This window comes from Pipistrellus kuhlii, unplaced genomic scaffold, assembly GCF_014108245.1.
Source record: "Pipistrellus kuhlii isolate mPipKuh1 unplaced genomic scaffold, mPipKuh1.p scaffold_m20_p_12, whole genome shotgun sequence".
In the NCBI taxonomy this organism is placed as follows: Eukaryota; Metazoa; Chordata; class Mammalia; order Chiroptera; family Vespertilionidae; genus Pipistrellus; species Pipistrellus kuhlii.
Window position 1 is genome coordinate 46,095,619 of NW_023425427.1, and position 18,359 is coordinate 46,113,977.

The following is an 18,359-nucleotide window of genomic DNA, read 5'->3' on the forward strand; positions in this document are numbered from 1 at the left end:
ACTTACCTAAAAAACATTAGGAGAGGCTAAAGGGAATAATTTAAGACTTTTTAGACCTTGAAAAATGTTTTTTTTGGGGGGGGGGGGGGGCCTTTTAAATTTTTTTGGCTTTTTTTCATCACCATTTATCCCCCCCTATAACTCCTCCACCTCCACCCACCCCTATAAATCTGGTGTTTTTGTTTGTTTTTGTGTTGTTGTTTTTATTTATTTTAGCGAGAGGAAGGGAGAGGGAGAGAAACACCAATGTGAGAAAGAAATATCAACCAGTTGCCTCTTGCACAATTCCTACAAGCCAGCAACCTGGGCATGTGTCCTGACCAGGAATCAAACAGGTGACTTCTCATTTCATAGGAGGATGCTCAACCAACTGAACCACATCAGGTAGGGCTATAAGTCTATTTTTAAATAAACTTGCTTCAATTGAAGTGTGCAACGTAAATAAATTATTTCTTCAACTCAGATGGCGATTCTTTTGCATCAAGGCTCTTATTCAAGATTTCTGCTTCTGCAAAATTGATTTTAAAGAAAAGGATATGCAAACATTACCAAAAAAATCAAATAGAACAGATTCCAAGTAGTAGCAAACAAATTTCGGTCTTATTAAGAAAAAAGTTCACTTATAGATATTTAACTATGATAAAATTACCATCATTCTCACTGAGGTATTCTCCAAAGAATATTAATATATCCTTCTTAGTATACTTTTTTTTTTTTACCCTCTTAAAATACTTTTCAATATACCAGTGTTTAATTATCATGGGCAAATCAGAGTGACATATAATGAATTATCACCAGACCCATATCTGTTCTAACATACTTTAAGGGCAGTTTTTATAACTCTTTACCATGAAAATTTTCAAACATTTTTTTAAAATTATGATTAACCTAATATAGTTAGCTTTAATAATTCAATAATTATTTAATACTAACTGTTAATGAGTTTAATGGTGTCTCCCAATCAGATATGTTGAAGTTTTAACCCCAGGACTTTATTGGAAATAGGGTCATTGCAGATATGATCAGTTAAGATGAGGTTATTGTAAAGTAGGACAAGCCCTTTATCTACATGACTGGTGTCCTTATAACAAAGTGCAGACACACACGGGGGAGAATGCCATGTGAAGAGGAAGGCAGAGAAAGTATGGCGTTTTGCTGCCACAAGCCAAAGAACATCTGGGGCTACCAGAAGCTAGAAAAGTCAAGAAGGATCTTCTCTAGTGGCTTCAGAGAACATGGTTCTTGCCAACATCTTGAGGCTGGTTTCTAGCCTCCAGAACTTATTGTCTGTAGAGACAATAAATCTCAATTTAAGCCACCCCATTTGCTTTGGCAGACCCAGAAAACTAATATACTGACCTTTCTTGTTTTATCATCCCACCCACACCAAATTTATTTTAAAGCAAGTCACAGATATTATATTACAAAAATGATATTTAACAGTTTCTCAACTTTTTTAGAACCATCTTCCACTAGCCAAAAAGATTTTGATGAAATTTACCTTTATTAGTTTATATTACAAAAGCAATAGGTTTCAAGTTTTTGGTTTTGTTTTCAAACCATCCCAGACTAATTATAAACTACATACACATCACTAAAGATTCTGATAGTATCCATAATAGTGATGGGTACACTTTTCTCATCCTAGCCAAAACAATGAGCATATTTTGTCACATTAACAAAGATCATGTAGCATTCATTGTATACTATTCTTATGAGAAGTTGAGAGAAAACTTTAGCAAGTTAACATGCACAGATCTATTTAATCTTACCTTTTAAATAAGGTGGAAGTTCTTCAAGACTACATGGCCTTGTGGTACTCAATCTTTGTTCCACTGGAGAAAACTTAATTAGTGGTGAAAGAGACCATTTTCTTTCACCAACGGACATTCGTAAAGATGATTTTGTATAGTCAGAATGCAAATCTTGAGTGTCCAGAAGGTTAAGCATATCATCTGTTTGCATGGTTTGAGGAGCAGGGCTCAATTCTAGTTTGTATCTTTCAGGTATTTCAGAATTAAAGTGGTAAGTTTCTTCCTTTTTCTTTATAAAAGATTTTTTCAGAGCCTCATATCTACTGTAAATAGCCTGTACATGGGAGTCTGATTTTGGAGTAGTCTGTCTTTCTCCCAAAACATCTTCTGGGAAAATGCTACTGGGCATAGGGCTATTTGGATCCAGTTTAAAATTGGCCTCTGTACTATTGGAGCTATTAAGACTTAAATGACCAACATCTTCTGGAAGAGTTTCATGTAATATGCCAAAATCAATATCCTTAAAACCTTCTGTATGTTCAGTATCCATTTGAATTGATTCTGTACTTCTGTTATCTTCTATTTTAACTGCTTTTCTCCATGAGTTCCTAATATCACTGACTAATTAAAGGGGGAGTAGAAAAAAAAACATAATTTACCAATATTCCCAAACACAGCATGCAAATAAACATTTCATTTCTAAGGATCAAGATAAAGCTACTGAGTATATGTTCCACAGATATGCTAGTTGAATGATAAGGCTCCACAATATACCAAAGCCCAAAAAGATCAAAGAACTTATCTCCAACTAATCACACACAAATAACAAAATCTATTCCTGAAATGTGCACAGAACATACAAATTACATGAATCAAAAAGATATTTTGGCCAGCATTCAGCAAACCTTTTCTGCAAAAGGCCAGATACTAAGTAATATTTTAGGCTTTGCGGGCCATCTTGTCTACATCAAGTATTCAACTCTGCCACTGTAGTATGAAAGCATCCATAAACAATATGTTGACAAATGAACAAGATTATGTTCAATATAACTTTACAAAAAACACAGGACAGTGTGTTAGGCTTTGTGATTCAATTCAACCTGAAGTGACCAATTTAAATTTGAATATATAATTTCTAGCAGCAAAATGGGAATTATATTTAATCAGTCAACCAGGATGATGTGCCTACATAAGGACAATATTAGAACTTTATCTACACAAATTGTAGGTTATTAAAAAAATATATTGGCCCCTAGCCAGTCTGGCTCAGTGGACAGAGTGTTGACCTGCAGACTAAAGAGTCCCAGGTTCGATTCCGGTCAAGGGTACATGCCCGAATTGCAAGTTCGATCCACATTGAGGGGCATGCAGAAGGCAGCCGATCAATGATTCTCTCTCATCATTGATGTTTTTTTTATCTCTCTCCCTCTCCCTTCCTCTCTGAAATAAATAAAAACATATTTTTTTAAAATGTACTGTGCATTCTGGCTGGCTTTGGAGGGATAGGAAAGATCTCTGAGCACACAGTTTTTGGCTGATGCTGCTGGTTACTGCCTGGGAGATCACAACCTCTATACTCTATAAATATTGATTATAGATCAGATGTGAAGGCAGAGGATTTAAGTGATCAACTAAAATATTTCCAGGAAAAAGTCAAGTAAAACAAAAAACAAAATTGTACAATATCAGGGCAAAATAATTTTAATGAAAAGGACTGCCATATAAGTGAGAGTGCTTACATGTAATACTTCAATAAAAGTCCCTTATGTCAAAACAAAGACCCATTGCCACTAAACTTAAGTAAAAGCGTTTTTGTTTTCGTTTTTTTAATATATTTTTTATTTCAGAGACGAAGGGAGAAGGAGATAGAAACATCAATGATGAGAGAGAATCATTGATGGCTGCTTCCTACATGCCCCCTACTGGGATTGAGTCCACAACGCGGATATGCGCCCTAGACCAGAATCAAACCTGGGACCCTTCAGTCCGAAGGCCAAGGCTCTATCCACTGAGCCAAACCAGCTAGGGCAGTAAAAAAGTTTTAAAGTGAGCTTCCAAAAAGATTTCTCAGACCATAGTAATGTATAAAAAATAAAATAAGTGATAAAAGACAATATTAACTTACTCAAGTTTTCTGGAGTTCGGGGAATTTGCTTCCTAGTTAAGAATGGGTTAGAAACTAGACAGTCAATCAGTTCCTCTAATTTTACTTCTTTTCCTGTAGAGGGCTGTGGTGAATCAGATAATACTGTCCTCACAACCTAAAACAGAAAGAAAGAGGTAAAGCAAAAATTATCCTAAAATTAAGCCCACTGGTAGAATACAACAAAAGCCTGATAATAGCAGAAAGCACTTTACAGTCAGCAGTCCTTCCCCCTGCAGGTGGCATAAAAGTACCCTCAACAGTGCAGCTCCCAGATACTCCTTACAGACTATCTAGGCACAATCTTACAAGGCAGCCATTTTCAATCTTTTTCATTTAAAAGCACTCATAAACTAATTACTATTAATAAAATTCTGCAGCACTAAAAAATATATTTTATGCCAATCTGACAAAAAAAAAATAGGTATAATTTTTTATTAATTCATACCAGATGGCTATTGTTGTACCAGCTGTTGTCCTTTTTTTTTTTTTTTTTTGACAATCTAAGGGAAAAGAGGTCAGTAGCCTGATTAAATAGTCAGTATTGCATGTTTTAAAAATCCTTTCAGCACACAGGTTGAAAATTGCTGCTATAAGGTAACACAAAACAGTTTCCTCCCTTATCTTAAATGGATACTCCATTATAAAGGAGAGAACAGATAAGACTCTTTATACTTAGGAAGATTTAGAGGTAGTTCTGACTACACAGTGACCTAAAACTCAACTACCATCTGCTACACCATTGAGCTTGACAATTCTGTATCTAAAATGACACTTTTAAAGCAAGCAGGTTTTTAATTATAAACCATTTGCACAGTAACACTTCTATTAATAAGTAGAATACATTCTGACAATGTATTTCTTTGCCAGAAACCTCATTATCAAATATAAATTAGTGAACAAGGCATAGATGCTTTCTAAAATAAAGAAAACTAATTTACAATATGAAAATAGCACTCTGGCTGAAACTGGTTTGGCTCAGTGGATAGAGCGTCGGCTTGGGGACTGAAGTGTCCCGGGTTCAATTCTGGTCAAGGGCATGTACCTTGGTTGCGGGCACATCCCCATTGGGGGGTGTGCAGGAGGCAGCTGATCAATGACTCTCTCTTATTGATGTTTCTGACTCTCTATCCCTCTCTCTTCCTCTCTGTGAAAAATCAATAAAATATATTAAAAAAAAAAAAAGAAAATAGCACTCTGGCCAAAACCGATTTGGCTCAATGGATAGAGCGTTGGCTTGGGCACTGAAAGGTCCCGGGTTCGATTCCGGTCAGGGGCATGTACCTTGGTTGAGGGAATACCCCCAGTAAGGGGTGTGCAAGAAGCAGCTGATCGATGACTCTCTCTCATCGATGTTTCTAACTCTCTATCTCTCTCCCTTCCTCGCTGTACAAAATCAATAAATAATATTTAAAAAAAAGAAAATAGCACCAACAACTGATGCTATTAATGGTTAGCTCCAAAAATTATTATTTTTATACTTTTGAATATTTATAGGATGGGACGTGAGCTCTAAACCATGGAGGTAATCTTAACTAAGTAAGTTTATATGAAATCTATTTCTACTTTTGGGAGGAACAATTTTGCTTTAACCATGACTTTTATTATGTGATCTCCTTCCCCAAATTTCCCCCAGTAAATCACTAATTAACTGTACTTCATTTTCAATCACAACACTATAGAGAAAATAACAGATATTTCAGTATACTTTTTACAATCTTTTTCTAACCTCCTCTGCCAAGTGATCTTGCTCTTTCTGGAATGGATCAATTTTTTTAACCGGCAGAGGCCCTCCTAATGCACTACTCTCTATTTTCTTTGCAATATATGACGGTTGAAAGTCTTCCCCTTCACACTCTGGTGTTTTCTTAGACATTGTTTCAGTTTTTTCTCTAGATGTTCCAATCTTCATGTCCTGAAGAAGACAGACATATGTTAAAACCTTAATAACTGCACCTGATTTTCATTAGAGGTTCTTGAGTTAACATGAACCTATAAAAGTTTATTAACATTATTGTGAAATTAATTATATGTTCACTGGCACAATTAAATAATTCCAATATTCCCCTATAGAAGCAACAGGGAATTGTTAATAGAAACGGTACATAATATGCAAATACTGAGAAATGTGAAAATAAAATTTTAATTTAATTGGGGCATCAATAAAAATGAATATTTTATCCTAAGTATGATCAGAATTAAAAATTGTTTTAAAATTTACCTTTTCAAATATTGTAACACTGTTTCCATCTGATGAAACTGGATGAAACAGGGAAGAAGCAGGGCTACAGGAAAAATAAAACAAACAAATCCAAGTTATGAGTATGAAAGAATCCCATACACTTTATATATCTGAATATTCTTAAAAAACTGTCTGCCCCGTATCTGTCCGTTACGATTTCTCTCAATTCGTCCCGGTCATCAAAAGGCAGTTTATTCTACGGAGGTATAGTGACAATTAGAGCAGTACTGCAGCTCAATTTGTGTATCAGCCTCCCAAATTATAAATATTTGCATTACCTGCTACATATTTTAAGTCATCAGCATTTTTTACAAGGGTTAAATTATTTAATGAACACTCAAAAACTTGAATAAAGGGTAAGAACAAATTCAATTAACTAGATTGCCATTATTATAACATCCTCAATCTTTAGATCACAGAATTTCATTGTAACAGAAACTTTCAGATTCTTTTGATATTTCATGACCAAAATCAATATCTCTTACGCTGAATTTTGCTCTATAGCAAGTATGTTATACTAACAATAGTCATAAGGTTATTCACTTTGTTACATTCTACACATTGTATTCTTTAATCTCTTAAGATTTCCTTGCTCCTTTGACTAAACATGAAAACCTTATGATCTTGCCCAGCCAGTGTGGCTAAGTGATTAAACGTTGACCCATGAACAAAAAGGTCGCTGGTTCAATTCCCAGTCAGGGCATAAGCCCAGTTTTTGGCTCAATCCCCGGTAGGGGTTGTAGAAGGGAGCTGATAGATAACGTTGCTCTCTCATTGATGTTTCTATCTCTCTCTCTCTTTCCCTTCCTTTCTATTAAAAAAAAAAATTAACATTTTTTTTAAAAAACCTTATGTATCTTTTTATTATAATTATAAAATAAGTTATTAAATTTCTAAAGCCTTTAAGCATTGACAACTTTATCTTCATCTTGAAAGAATTTTCAAATTCATTCATGGACTGGGTCTTCTTATGTCCAAAAGCTTTCTATTCTAGGTTATATGAAAGGCAGGATTACAAGAGACCACTTTTCAACATCAACCATGTCAGTGCACCTGGCTTGCATGACTCAGTGGTTAACCATCAACCTATAAACCAGGCGGTCAGGGTTCAATTCCCAGACAGGACATATGCTCAGGTTGCAGGCTTGATCCCCAGTGTGGGACATGCAGAAGGCAACCAAACAATGATTCTCTATCATTGATATTTCTTTTTATTTTTTTTAATATATTTTATTGATTTTTTACAGAGAGGAAGAGAGAGGGATAGAGAGTTAGAAACATAGATGAGAGAGAATCATATTATCACCTGCCTCCTGCACACTCCCTACTGGGGATGTGCCCACAACCAAGGTACGTGTCCTTGACGGGAATCGAACCTGGGACCTTTCACTTCGCAGGCCGACGTTCTATCCACTGAGCCAAACCGGTTTCGGCTATCATTAATGTTTCTATCTCTCTCTCCCCCTTCTCCCATCCTCTCTGAAATCAATACAAATATATATATATATATATATATTTTTTTTTAATGTCAGTGCTTTACTTTCTGTTCATAGCCAGAAATAAAAATGAATACTTGCAAGTATTTTATAAAAAAGCAAATATGCTCCTTCCAAACAATTCAAAATCACTGAAATTGCTCATTTCAGCTTCATCTAAACAGAATATAATCTATATATCAAAGGCAAAAAATTTACTATCTACTGCAATTTTATCTTAATTATTCCAAAAACTCAACATTAAAATGACCAAAAGCCCTGTGAAGAAGGTCCAAAAATCTATGCACCAAGGCCACCAAGATGCCAAGACGAGATGGTGAGCTCCTTGAAGAAAAAGACTATGTCTTTCCAAAGGCTCCTCCCAAGGGAGTATATCTGTATTTGATTGCTATTTAATGCTTAATTCCAATTAAAAAATATATATATATCCCCCAAGTACATTGTGGAGAATACATTTAGTTTAAAGATTTCTGCTTATAGCCCTAGCTGGTTTGGCTCAGTAGATAGAGAGTTGCCTGTGGAATGAAGGGTTCTGGGTTCAATTCGGGTCAAGGGCACGTACCTCGGTTGCAGGCTCAATCCCTGGCCGTGGTTGGGGCACAAGCAGGGGGGCAACCAATCAATGTATCTCTCTCTCTTCCTCTCTCTTTCACTCTCTCTAAAAAAAATGGGAAAAGATCCTCAGGTGAGGATTTAAAAAGATATATACCGTATGTATAAATATTATTTATCTCCCCCCCACCCCAACTTACATAATCTGGCATCAGTTTTAAGGGCCAAAAAGGAATAACAGAAAAAACAGGCATTAAAAACATAAGAATACTCCTGAAGTTACAAACAAATTAAGTAGGTTCAGTTTTTCATATGTTAAATTATGGGATTTGAATAAATCAGAAGTTTTTCTTTGTTTAAAAGAATGAACTTTTTATCAAATGGCATATAAAAATTCCAACATATAATAGAGATAAAAGAGCAATCTGCTCAGGTTGAAGTGGGAAAGGTGGGACTGCCAACAGGCTGAATTAGATTCCATCACAGAACCAGAGGTGCTTCAGAATACAAGCTGAAGACTACGAAGTGGATGATCTCAAAGATACTTAAACTCTTGGATTTAGTCAAGAGCTAAAGTGGTTTCAAAGAAGTTCACAGACAAAAAAAGACAAAAATTCAAATTCCCAAACTTGCATTAGATAATCTCCACATATGTTTTTCATAAAAAATGAGATGATTCCCATGAATCCCAACATTTTTATAAAGAAAAAAAATATGCCTATGTATCAGAAATGTTGAATCTTTCCTGAAAATATAGACTTGAAGTAGAAAAATACTGTCTGCTTAAGAAAAGTATGGACTCTCGTACATTAAAAAAGCTTGGAAACTGGCTAAAGATGGGACTATTAATTAACAAAGGGGGAAGAAAATCAATATGAAAATCATTTTGTTTTACCTGTTGGTTAAATCATATACAGTTCCCAGTATATCACTGGCTCTTCTACAATCATTTTCCTGGTTATGCTGTTTAGGTGTATCTAAAGGAACAGAAAAATAAATTACTATTTATGTTTTTACATTCTAATATTCAAGGATCTCTTGAAATTTTACAACTTAAACAAAAATAACAAAAAAAATCAAAATAATACATATTCTAACAAGAAAACACAACTATTCAGCCGGGACCGGTTTGGCTCAGTGGATAGAGCGTCGGCTTGGGGACTGAGGAGTCCCGGGTTCGATTCCGGTCAAGGGCATGTACCTTGGTTGTGGGCACATCCCCAGAGGGGGGTGTGCAGGAGGCAGCTGATCGATGACTCTCTCTCATCAATGTTTCTAACTTGCTATCTCTCTCCCTTCCTCTCTGTACAAAATCAATAAAATATATTTAAAAAAAAAAAAAAGAAAACACAACTATTCAATTGTCAAGTATAAAGTGATAGGACAGTGATAGAGAATATCTATTAATAGTCTTTTCTAAAAAGATCAATAGTTTATACTGTTTCCAAAAGGGACAGTCTATATTTCTCCAGCATTATTAGTCATGCTTCACATTTAAGTACACAGACTATGCAATTACCATGTAAACCAGCAAAGCAAAAAAGATAAAGTTCTTAGCATATTTCAGCCCAGCATCTATGATATTAGAAGTACATTTATTAGAAGAATATTTATTCTTCAACAAGCACCAAGAACTACATGCCACTACTGAACTAACAATGGAAGAAAGAAATGATGGAGGCCTGCCTTCAAGGAGTTAGTATAGAAAAGCAAATTGATGGCCGGGACCGGTTTGGCTCAATGGAAAGAGCGTCGGCTTGGGGACTGAAGGGTCCTGGGTTCGATTCCGGTCAAGGGCATGTACCTTGGTTGCGGGCATATCCCCAGTAGGGGGTGTGCAAGAGGCAGCTGATCGATGACTCTCTCTCATCGATGTTTCTAACTCTCTATCTCTCTCCCTTCCTGTCTGTATAAAATCAATAAAATAAATTTAAAAAAAAAGAAAAGAAAATTGATGAGCTGAGAATTGTGGTATATTACTACGGTATTATGACAGAGTATACACAGGATGCAGGAAAGCAGAAAGGCATCTGACCTAGACTAAGGAAACATGAAGAAGGCACTGAAGTGCTAGGAGAATAAGATACAAGTTTGGTATGCAAGAGAATCGGGTTTATGTAGTGGAAGCATGGTAAGAAATGAAACTGGTAAGAAAGCCATTGCTAGATTACAGAGGATGATATTCCAGGAGCTCCTCTTCTTTCAACATGTTAGATCCTGAAAGACTATTATACACGTGTCCAAAGTGTTACTATATAAGAGCCAAAATGCACTATATAAACTTTTCCTTTTAATCCATCATAATAGTATACCAACTTATAACATTTTCATTATCTCTGCTTTTATAGCTACTAATTATAATGAAACTAGAGGCCCGGTGCATGATCCTGGTAGGATCAGGCCTAAATGGGCAGTTGGATATCCTTCTCACAATCCAGGACTGCTGGCTCCCAACTGCTTGCCTGCCTGCCTTCCTGATTGCCCCTAACCGCTTCTGCTTGCCAGCCTGATCACCCCCTAACCACTCCCCTGTCAGCCTGACTGATTCCTAACTGCTCCCTTGACAGCCTGATTTTCCCTAACTGCTCCCTCCTCTGCCAGCCTAGACACCCCTAATTTCTCTCTCCTGCAGGCCTGGGTCCCTCCCAACTGCCCTTCTCTGCAGGCCTGGTTGCCCCCAGCTTCCCTCCTCTGCTGGCCTGGTCACCCCAAACTGCCCTCCCCTGCTGGCCTGATCTCCCACAACTGCCTTCCCTTGCAGGGCTGGCACCCCTCCCCAACTGCCCTCCCCTGCTGGCCATCTTCTGGTGGACATCTTGTGTCCACATAAGGGCAGCCACCTTGTGTGTTGGAATGACAGTCAATTTGCATATTACTCTTTTATTAGATAAGATTATTCATTTTTAGGTGTGATATTATTATGGTAGTTATATAGAATATCACTCTATGGGAAAGCAAGCTAAAACACTAAAAGTATTTTTTTTAATATATTTTATTGATTTTCCACAGAGAGGAAGGGAGAGGGATAGAGAGTTAGAATCGTCGATGAGAGAGAAACAACAACCAGCTGCCTCCTGCACACCCCCCACTAGGGATCTGTTCACAACCAATGTACATGCCCTTGACAGGAATCGAACCTGGGACCTTTCAGTCCACAGACCGATGCTCTATCCACTAAGCCAAACTGGTTTCAGCTAAAAGTATTTTAATTGTCTAGAATTTACTTGGTTTAGCAAAAGCACAAATATATACATTTACTAGTAAAGCAAATATGATAAATGTTCATTGTTAAAACAGACTGTAAGTATTGAGGTAATTACTATACCATTCTTGCATGTTAAAAAATTGTGGGTTTCTACACAAAAACTTGTAAACGAATGTTTATAACAGTATTCTTCTTTTTTTTAATTTTTTTATTTTATTGATTTTGTAGAGAGAAAGGGAGATAGATAGAGAGTTAGAAACATAGATGAGAGAGTCATCGATCAGCTGCCCGCAACCAAGGTACATGCCCTTGACCGAAATCGAACCCAGGACCCTTCAGTCTCAAGCAGACGCTCTATCCATTGAGCCAAACCGGTCCCAGCTATAGCAGTATTATTCATAACTGGAGGCCTGGTGCACGAAATTCACAGTCCAGGAGCCCTCAGGGGATTTCCGACTAATGGCTGTGGGGAGTGGGCCAAGGCCAGTGGTCAGACATCCTTAGCACTGCCAGCTGTGAGCCCGGCTTCTGGCTGAGCGGCACTTCCCCTGTGGGCGTACACTGACCATTAGGGACAGCTCCTGTGTTGAGTGTCTACCCGCTGGTGTCAATGCACATCATAGTGAACGGTCATTCCACTATTTGGTTAATTTGCATATTAGACTTTATTATATAGAATAGCTAAATGATGGAACAACCCAAATTTCCATCAACAGACAAAAAAAGCAAAATATGACTTAATCATACAATAGAATTATTCATAAAAGTAATTAAGTACCCCCTCGCCGGTTTGACTCAGTGGATAGAGCATCGGACTGTAGCTGAAAGATCCCAGTAAAATTCTAGTCAAGGGCATATACCTCAGTTGCAGGCTCCTAACTCTGGTCAAGGGTATGCAGAAAGCAACCAATCAAAGTTTCTCTCTCATATTGGTATTTATCTGTGTCTCTCCCCCTCCCTTCCACTCTCAAAAATCAATGCAAAAAATGTCCTCGGGTGAGCATTAAAAAAAAAAAAAAAAAAAAAAAGTAATGATGCTACAACTTGGAAGAACCTTGAAAACACTGTGCAAAGTGGAAAACTATACAAATGAGAAAAGCCAGACTCTACTTATACAATATATCCAGAATAGGCAAATGCATCTATACTAATAAAAGGGTAATATGCTAATTAGACCAAACATCTTCTGCATGTCCTTCTGGACAAAGCCACGATGGCAGGAGTGAGGCAGAGGGGGTTAGGGGCAATCAGGCCAGCACGGCAGCAGTTAGGGGATGATCAGGCCAACAGGTTGAGGCAGTTAGAGGTATCAGGCAGGCAAGCAGGTGAGCAGTTAGAAACCAGTGGTCCTGGATTGCGAGAGGGATATCCTACTGCCGGTTTAGGACATGGGTCCCAGATTGGAAAGGGTACAGGGCAGACTAAAGGACCTCCGCCCACACCATGCACAAATTTTGTGCACCAGGACCCTAGTAGAGACATGAAATACATTAGTGGTTGTTAGGAACTGGGGGAGATGGAAATGGAGAGTGACTTTTCATAGATTTCCTTTTGAAGTATTATAATAAAACTCCTTTGGAACTAGATAGTGGTGATGGCACAACTTTGAATTTACAATATACCACTGAGATACACACTACAATAGTGAAATGACGTGTATTTCATCAAAAGGAAAAATAACTGGGAAAAAGAATGTAAAGGAACAATTATCATAGTGAGAAATATTAATGAGAGGGAAATTTAAAAGAGAAAAAATAACTAACCTGGAAGTGAAGCAGGATACTGCAAAAGAATACTTTTTGCATATACTTCCTCTGAGGCAGGATCAAATGAAAGAGGAGACATAGGTGGTAAAAGATCCACAGCCTTAAAACAAAGAATTCATAATTTGGAACATATACATTTTACTCACTACCATGTAACAATATTAAGTTAATCTTTGACTGGTTGATCCCAACAAAGACAGAATTACTATGCATATAAATTATCCTATAATTATTTTTAAAACAAGGAGTACTAAAAAATAAATAAATAAAAAGTAAAACAAGGAGTACTATATTAGGAACAAGGAGACTACTTTGTCCTTCAGCTATATTTCAAATTTAATAGTATTTCTAACATCAAGAGGAACATCTCACTTTTTAATACAATTCTCTGAATCTAAAAATACTATTATAAATCACAACAGCCACTCTACTACTCTAATATGTATTTAGAATTACAGAAACCAAATATTTGATCTTTAAGCTCAAATGCAAAATGACAGAATGATACACACAACATTTCTAGGTTATTCTGTAACATGATAAATCAAGAGATTGCATTATATTAAACTAGTCTTCAAAAGCCAAGTCAATCCCAGACAAGAAAAGGCTAAAAGAGTTTATTACCACCAAACCAGTATTACAAGAAATGTTTAAGGGATTTCTTTAAGATAGAGAGGGGGGAAAAAAAGAGGAAAAAAAAGACAGAATAGTAAAATGACAGTAACTACATATCTATCAATAATTACTTTAATTATAAATGACTTAAATGCTCCAATCAAAAGACATAGGGTAGTTTAATAGTAAGAACAAAAAGACCCTTACATATGCTGCCTATAAGAGACTCATTTCAGATAGACACACACAGACTGAAAGTAAAGGGATGGAAAAGAAACTTCATGAAAATAAAAACAAAAACAAAACAGCTGAGGTATCAATACTTATACAAGACAAAATAGACTTTAAAACAAAGGCTATAATCATAGCCGGTTTGTCTCAGTGGATAGATAGAGCGTTGACCAGAGGACTAAAGAGTCCCAGGTTCGAATCCGGTCAAGGGCACAAGCCCAGGTTGCAGGCTTGATCCCAGTGGGGAGTGTGCAGGAGGCAGCCAATCAATGATTATCATCATTGATGTTTCTCTCTCTCTCCTCCTCTCCCTTCTTCTCTGAAATCAATTTTTTTTTAAAAAGTAGTGCATATATGACTTAGTCATAAAAAATAATCAAATCTGCCGAAATCGGTTTGGCTCAGTGGATAGAGCGTCGGCCTGTGGACTGAAAGGTCCCAGGTTCAATTCCGAGCAAGGGCACGTACCTTGGTTGCGGGCACATCCCCAGTGGGGGCTGTGCAAGAGGCAGCTGATCGGTGTATCTCTCTCATCGACGTTTCTAACTCTCTATCCCTCTCAATTCCTCTCTGTGTAAAATCAATAAAATATATTTTTAAAAAATAAAAAATAATGAAATCTTACCATCTGTAACAACATGGATGGATCTAAAGGGTACTGTGCTAAGTGAAATAAGTCAGAAAAAGATAAATGCCATATGATTTCATTTAAATGTATCTGAAAAACCAAATGAACAAACAAAACAGAAACAAACTCTAAGATATAGAGAACATTTTGATGGTAACCAGATAGGAGGGAGGGTTGGAGAGATGGGTGAAAAGGGAAAGAAATTAAGAATTACAAATTGGTAGTTACAAAATAGTATTGGGGATATAAAAGACAGCATAAAGAATATTGTCAATATTATAATAACTATGTGCAGTGTCAGATAGATACTAGATTTATACAGATGATCACCTCATAGGTCATATAGATGTCTAAACACTATGTGTATACCTGCAACTAATATATTGTATGCCAACTATAAAAGAAAAATTAAAAACAAAACACAGCAAAAGAAACCATCAACAAAACAACAAGAAAGCCTGCTCACTGCATGTGAGAATATTTTTGCCAATGTTATCATCAATAAGGGTTTAATCTCCAACATTTACAGGAAACTCATACAACTTAACAAAAGGAAGATAAACAACCCAATCAAAAAATGGGCAATGAGCCAAAGCCGGTTTGGCTCAGTGGTAGAGCGTCGGTCTGCGGACTGAAAGGTCCCAGATTCGATTTTGGTCAAGGGCATGTACATTGGTTGCGGGCACATCCCCGGTAGGGGGTGTGCAAGAGGCAGCTGGTCGATGTTTCTCTCTCATCGACGTTTCTACCTCTCTATCTCTCTCCCTTCCTCTCTGTAAAAAATCAATAAAAATATATATATATATAAAAAAAATTTACTCATTTATTAAAAAAAAAATGGGCAATGGACTTAGCTAGAGACTTTTCAAAAGAGGAAGGCCAAGAGACATATGAAAACATGCTCAAAGTTACTTATTCGAGAGATGAAAATCAAAACGACAATATGGTACCATCTCACACATGTCAGAATGGCTATCATCAATAAATCAACAAAGACAAGTGCTGGTGAGGATGCGGAGAAAAAGGAACCATCCTTCGCTGCTGGTGGGAATGCAGACTGGTGCAGCCACTGTGGAGAACAGTATGGAGTTTCCTCAAAAAACTAAAAATGGAACTCCCATTTGACCCAGTGATCCCACTTCTAGGAATATACCCCAAGAAACTAGAAACACCAATCAGAAAGGATATATGCACCCCTATGTTCATAGGGGCACAATTAACTAATATCTAAGAATTGCAAATAGCCTAAGTGCCTATCAGCAGATGAGTGGATTAAAAAATGTGGTTCATCTACACAATGAAATACTATGCTGCTGTAAGAAAGAAGGAATTCTTAACATTTGTAACAACATGGATGGAACTGGAGAGCATTATGCTAAGCGAAATAAGCCAGTCAAAGAAAGGTATCACATGACCTCACTCATTTGTGGAATATAATGAACAACATAAACTAATGAACAAAAACAAATCCAGAAACAGAGAAACATCAATCAGACCGTCAAACCTCAGAGGGAAGGTAGGGGAGAAGGAGGGTAAGGGAAGAGATCAATCCAAGGACTTATATGCATGCATATAAGCCTAAGCAATGGACACAGACAACAGGGGGGTGAGGGCAAAGCGTGGGGGGGCCATGGGAGATAGGATACATATGTAATACCGTAATCAATAAAGAAAAGAGAAAAGACACATCCAGACTGGGGCCTGGAGATCAAACCTGCAACCCAGCCATGTAGACGCCGCATGCAATGGACTGATAGACTGCAGAAGGAAAGAGCTAAGCTAGCTGATGCTGGACTAGACTCGGCTCTAACATGGAAAGGAAACTGGACACTGGCTCTGATTTTAGCTCTGCTGAACCCCCAGCTACACATCTCCTATGACTGGACTAAGGAAAATGGAACCTTGAAATTAAAAAAATTAATTCCATGCAAATAAAAAAATCACTAATTTTCCCATGCAAAAAAAAAAAAAAAAAAAAAAAAGAAAAGAGAAAAAACACTAAAGAAGGCAAAAGGCAAGTCAATATTACTTACTGGAGTCCAACCTTTAATTAAATTAAAAGGAGACAAACCAAGAAATTCTTTCCACTTTTTATGCCATTTTCCTTGTTTTTCAACAATAGAATGTTTTACAGTTGTAAGATCTTCTTCTAATTTATGCCTATAATAGAATAAAAATAACTATTCAAAACACAAATACATAATAAAAGTATTGAGTAAAATTTAAGAAGTTTGTAGAAAAAGGAAAGAAAGCCCTAACTAGTTTGGCTCAGTGGACAGAGCACTGGCCTGCAGACTGAAGGGTCTCAGGTTTGATTCCAGTCAAGGGCATATGCTTTGCTTGCGGGCACATCCCCAGTAGGAGATATGCAGGAAGCAGCTCTTTCTCATCGATGTTTCTAACTCTCTATCCCTCTCCCTTCCTCTCTGTAAAAAATCAATAAAATATATCTTAAAAAAAAAAAAGGAAAGTCAATATAGCACATATAAGTTGAATGAACTCTCACAAACACTCAGAACCTAAAATACTTTTCTTTTTAAGACTAGAAAGTAGCTCTAACTGGTGTGGCTCAGTGGATAGAGCGTCGGCCTGCGGACTGATGGGTCCCAGGTTTGATTCCGGTCAAGGGTATGTACCTTGGTTGCGGGCTCATCCCCAGTGGGGGTTGTGCAGGAAGCAGCTGATCAATGTTTCTCTCTCATCCATGTTTCTAACTTTCTATCCCTCTCCCTTCCTCTCTGTGAAAATTAATAAAATATATTAAATAAAAAATTAAAAAAAGACTAGAAAGTAATAATAGCCCAACTGGAGTGGCTCAGTGGATTGAGCATCATCCCATAAACCAAGAAGTTCTGAGTTCGATTCCCAGTCAGGGCACATGCCTGGGTTCTGGGCTCCATTCAAGACTCCACTGAATAACTGAATAACTGTTAGGGGCAGCAATAAATGTGTTGCTCTCATCAATGTTTCTATCTCTCTTCCTCTCTATCTAAAAATAATTGTGGACATAAGAAATGGGGTGGTGAGGGCCTGTGGTAGGAGAAAGGCAGAGTAGCCAAAAGAAGTTATGGGCAGGGAGGGAGGGTGGAAGACCTGTGTAATACTTCCAAAACAAAGATTTTAAAAAATAAAAAACAAAACAAATAAATAAAAAAGCAATAATACTCCATTTATCTTTAAAATACAATTTTTTTCCAACGCTGGGTGGTATGGCTCAGTTGGTTGACCATAGTCCCATGTACCAAAAGGTCACTGGTCCCATTCCTGGTCAGGGCACATGCCCAGGTTGTGGGTTCAAACTCAAGTGTACAGAGGCAACTAATCAATGTTTCTCTCTCGCACCTATATGTCTTCCTTTCTCTCTCTCCCTCTCCCTTCATTTCAGAAAGAAAGAGAGAAGAGAGAAACATTAATGATGAGAGAATCACTGATCAGCTGTCTCCTACACACCCACTACTGGGAACTGAATCTGAAATCTGATCGGGAATTGAAAGGCGACTTCCTGGTTCCTAGGTTGGCACTCAACCATTGAGCCACAATATCCAGGCAAAAACATTTCAATCAATAAATAAAATACAATTTATTTCCTAGTTTTGAACTCGAATTGAAATTCTATTCCCCTTATCTGTCCTGTCCATGCCTAAAGATAGCCCATACCTCTTAGTCACTCTGCTCAAATAAAACACTTTTCTGAACCCTAGTTTTGTTTCGTTTTTTAATTTAATTT

At 37.2% G+C, this 18,359-nt stretch overlaps 1 protein-coding gene and 1 non-coding gene across 4 annotated transcripts in view; both read right to left on the minus strand.

The window, feature by feature from the left end:
• Positions 1 to 407: 407 nt before the first annotated feature.
• Positions 408 to 18,359, minus strand: part of HAUS6 (HAUS augmin like complex subunit 6) — a 36,626-nt gene continuing 18,674 nt past the window's right edge. For all 3 annotated transcript variants that reach the window (XM_036434149.2, XM_036434147.2, XM_045580273.1), the window contains 8 exons: positions 16,666 to 16,792; positions 13,156 to 13,258; positions 9,083 to 9,164; positions 6,119 to 6,182; positions 5,627 to 5,812; positions 3,880 to 4,015; positions 1,773 to 2,375; positions 408 to 508 (listed from right to left, as the gene is read on the minus strand). In XM_036434149.2, coding sequence (XP_036290042.1) covers positions 447 to 508; positions 1,773 to 2,375; positions 3,880 to 4,015; positions 5,627 to 5,812; positions 6,119 to 6,182; positions 9,083 to 9,164; positions 13,156 to 13,258; positions 16,666 to 16,792 — 1,363 coding nt within the window. In that variant the 3' untranslated portion in view covers positions 408 to 446. The remainder of the gene's footprint in view (positions 509 to 1,772; positions 2,376 to 3,879; positions 4,016 to 5,626; positions 5,813 to 6,118; positions 6,183 to 9,082; positions 9,165 to 13,155; positions 13,259 to 16,665; positions 16,793 to 18,359) is intronic.
• LOC118716844 lies at positions 6,266 to 6,396 on the minus strand. Its single transcript, XR_004987294.1, has one exon. It is a non-coding gene; the product is annotated as a small Cajal body-specific RNA 8 (non-coding RNA).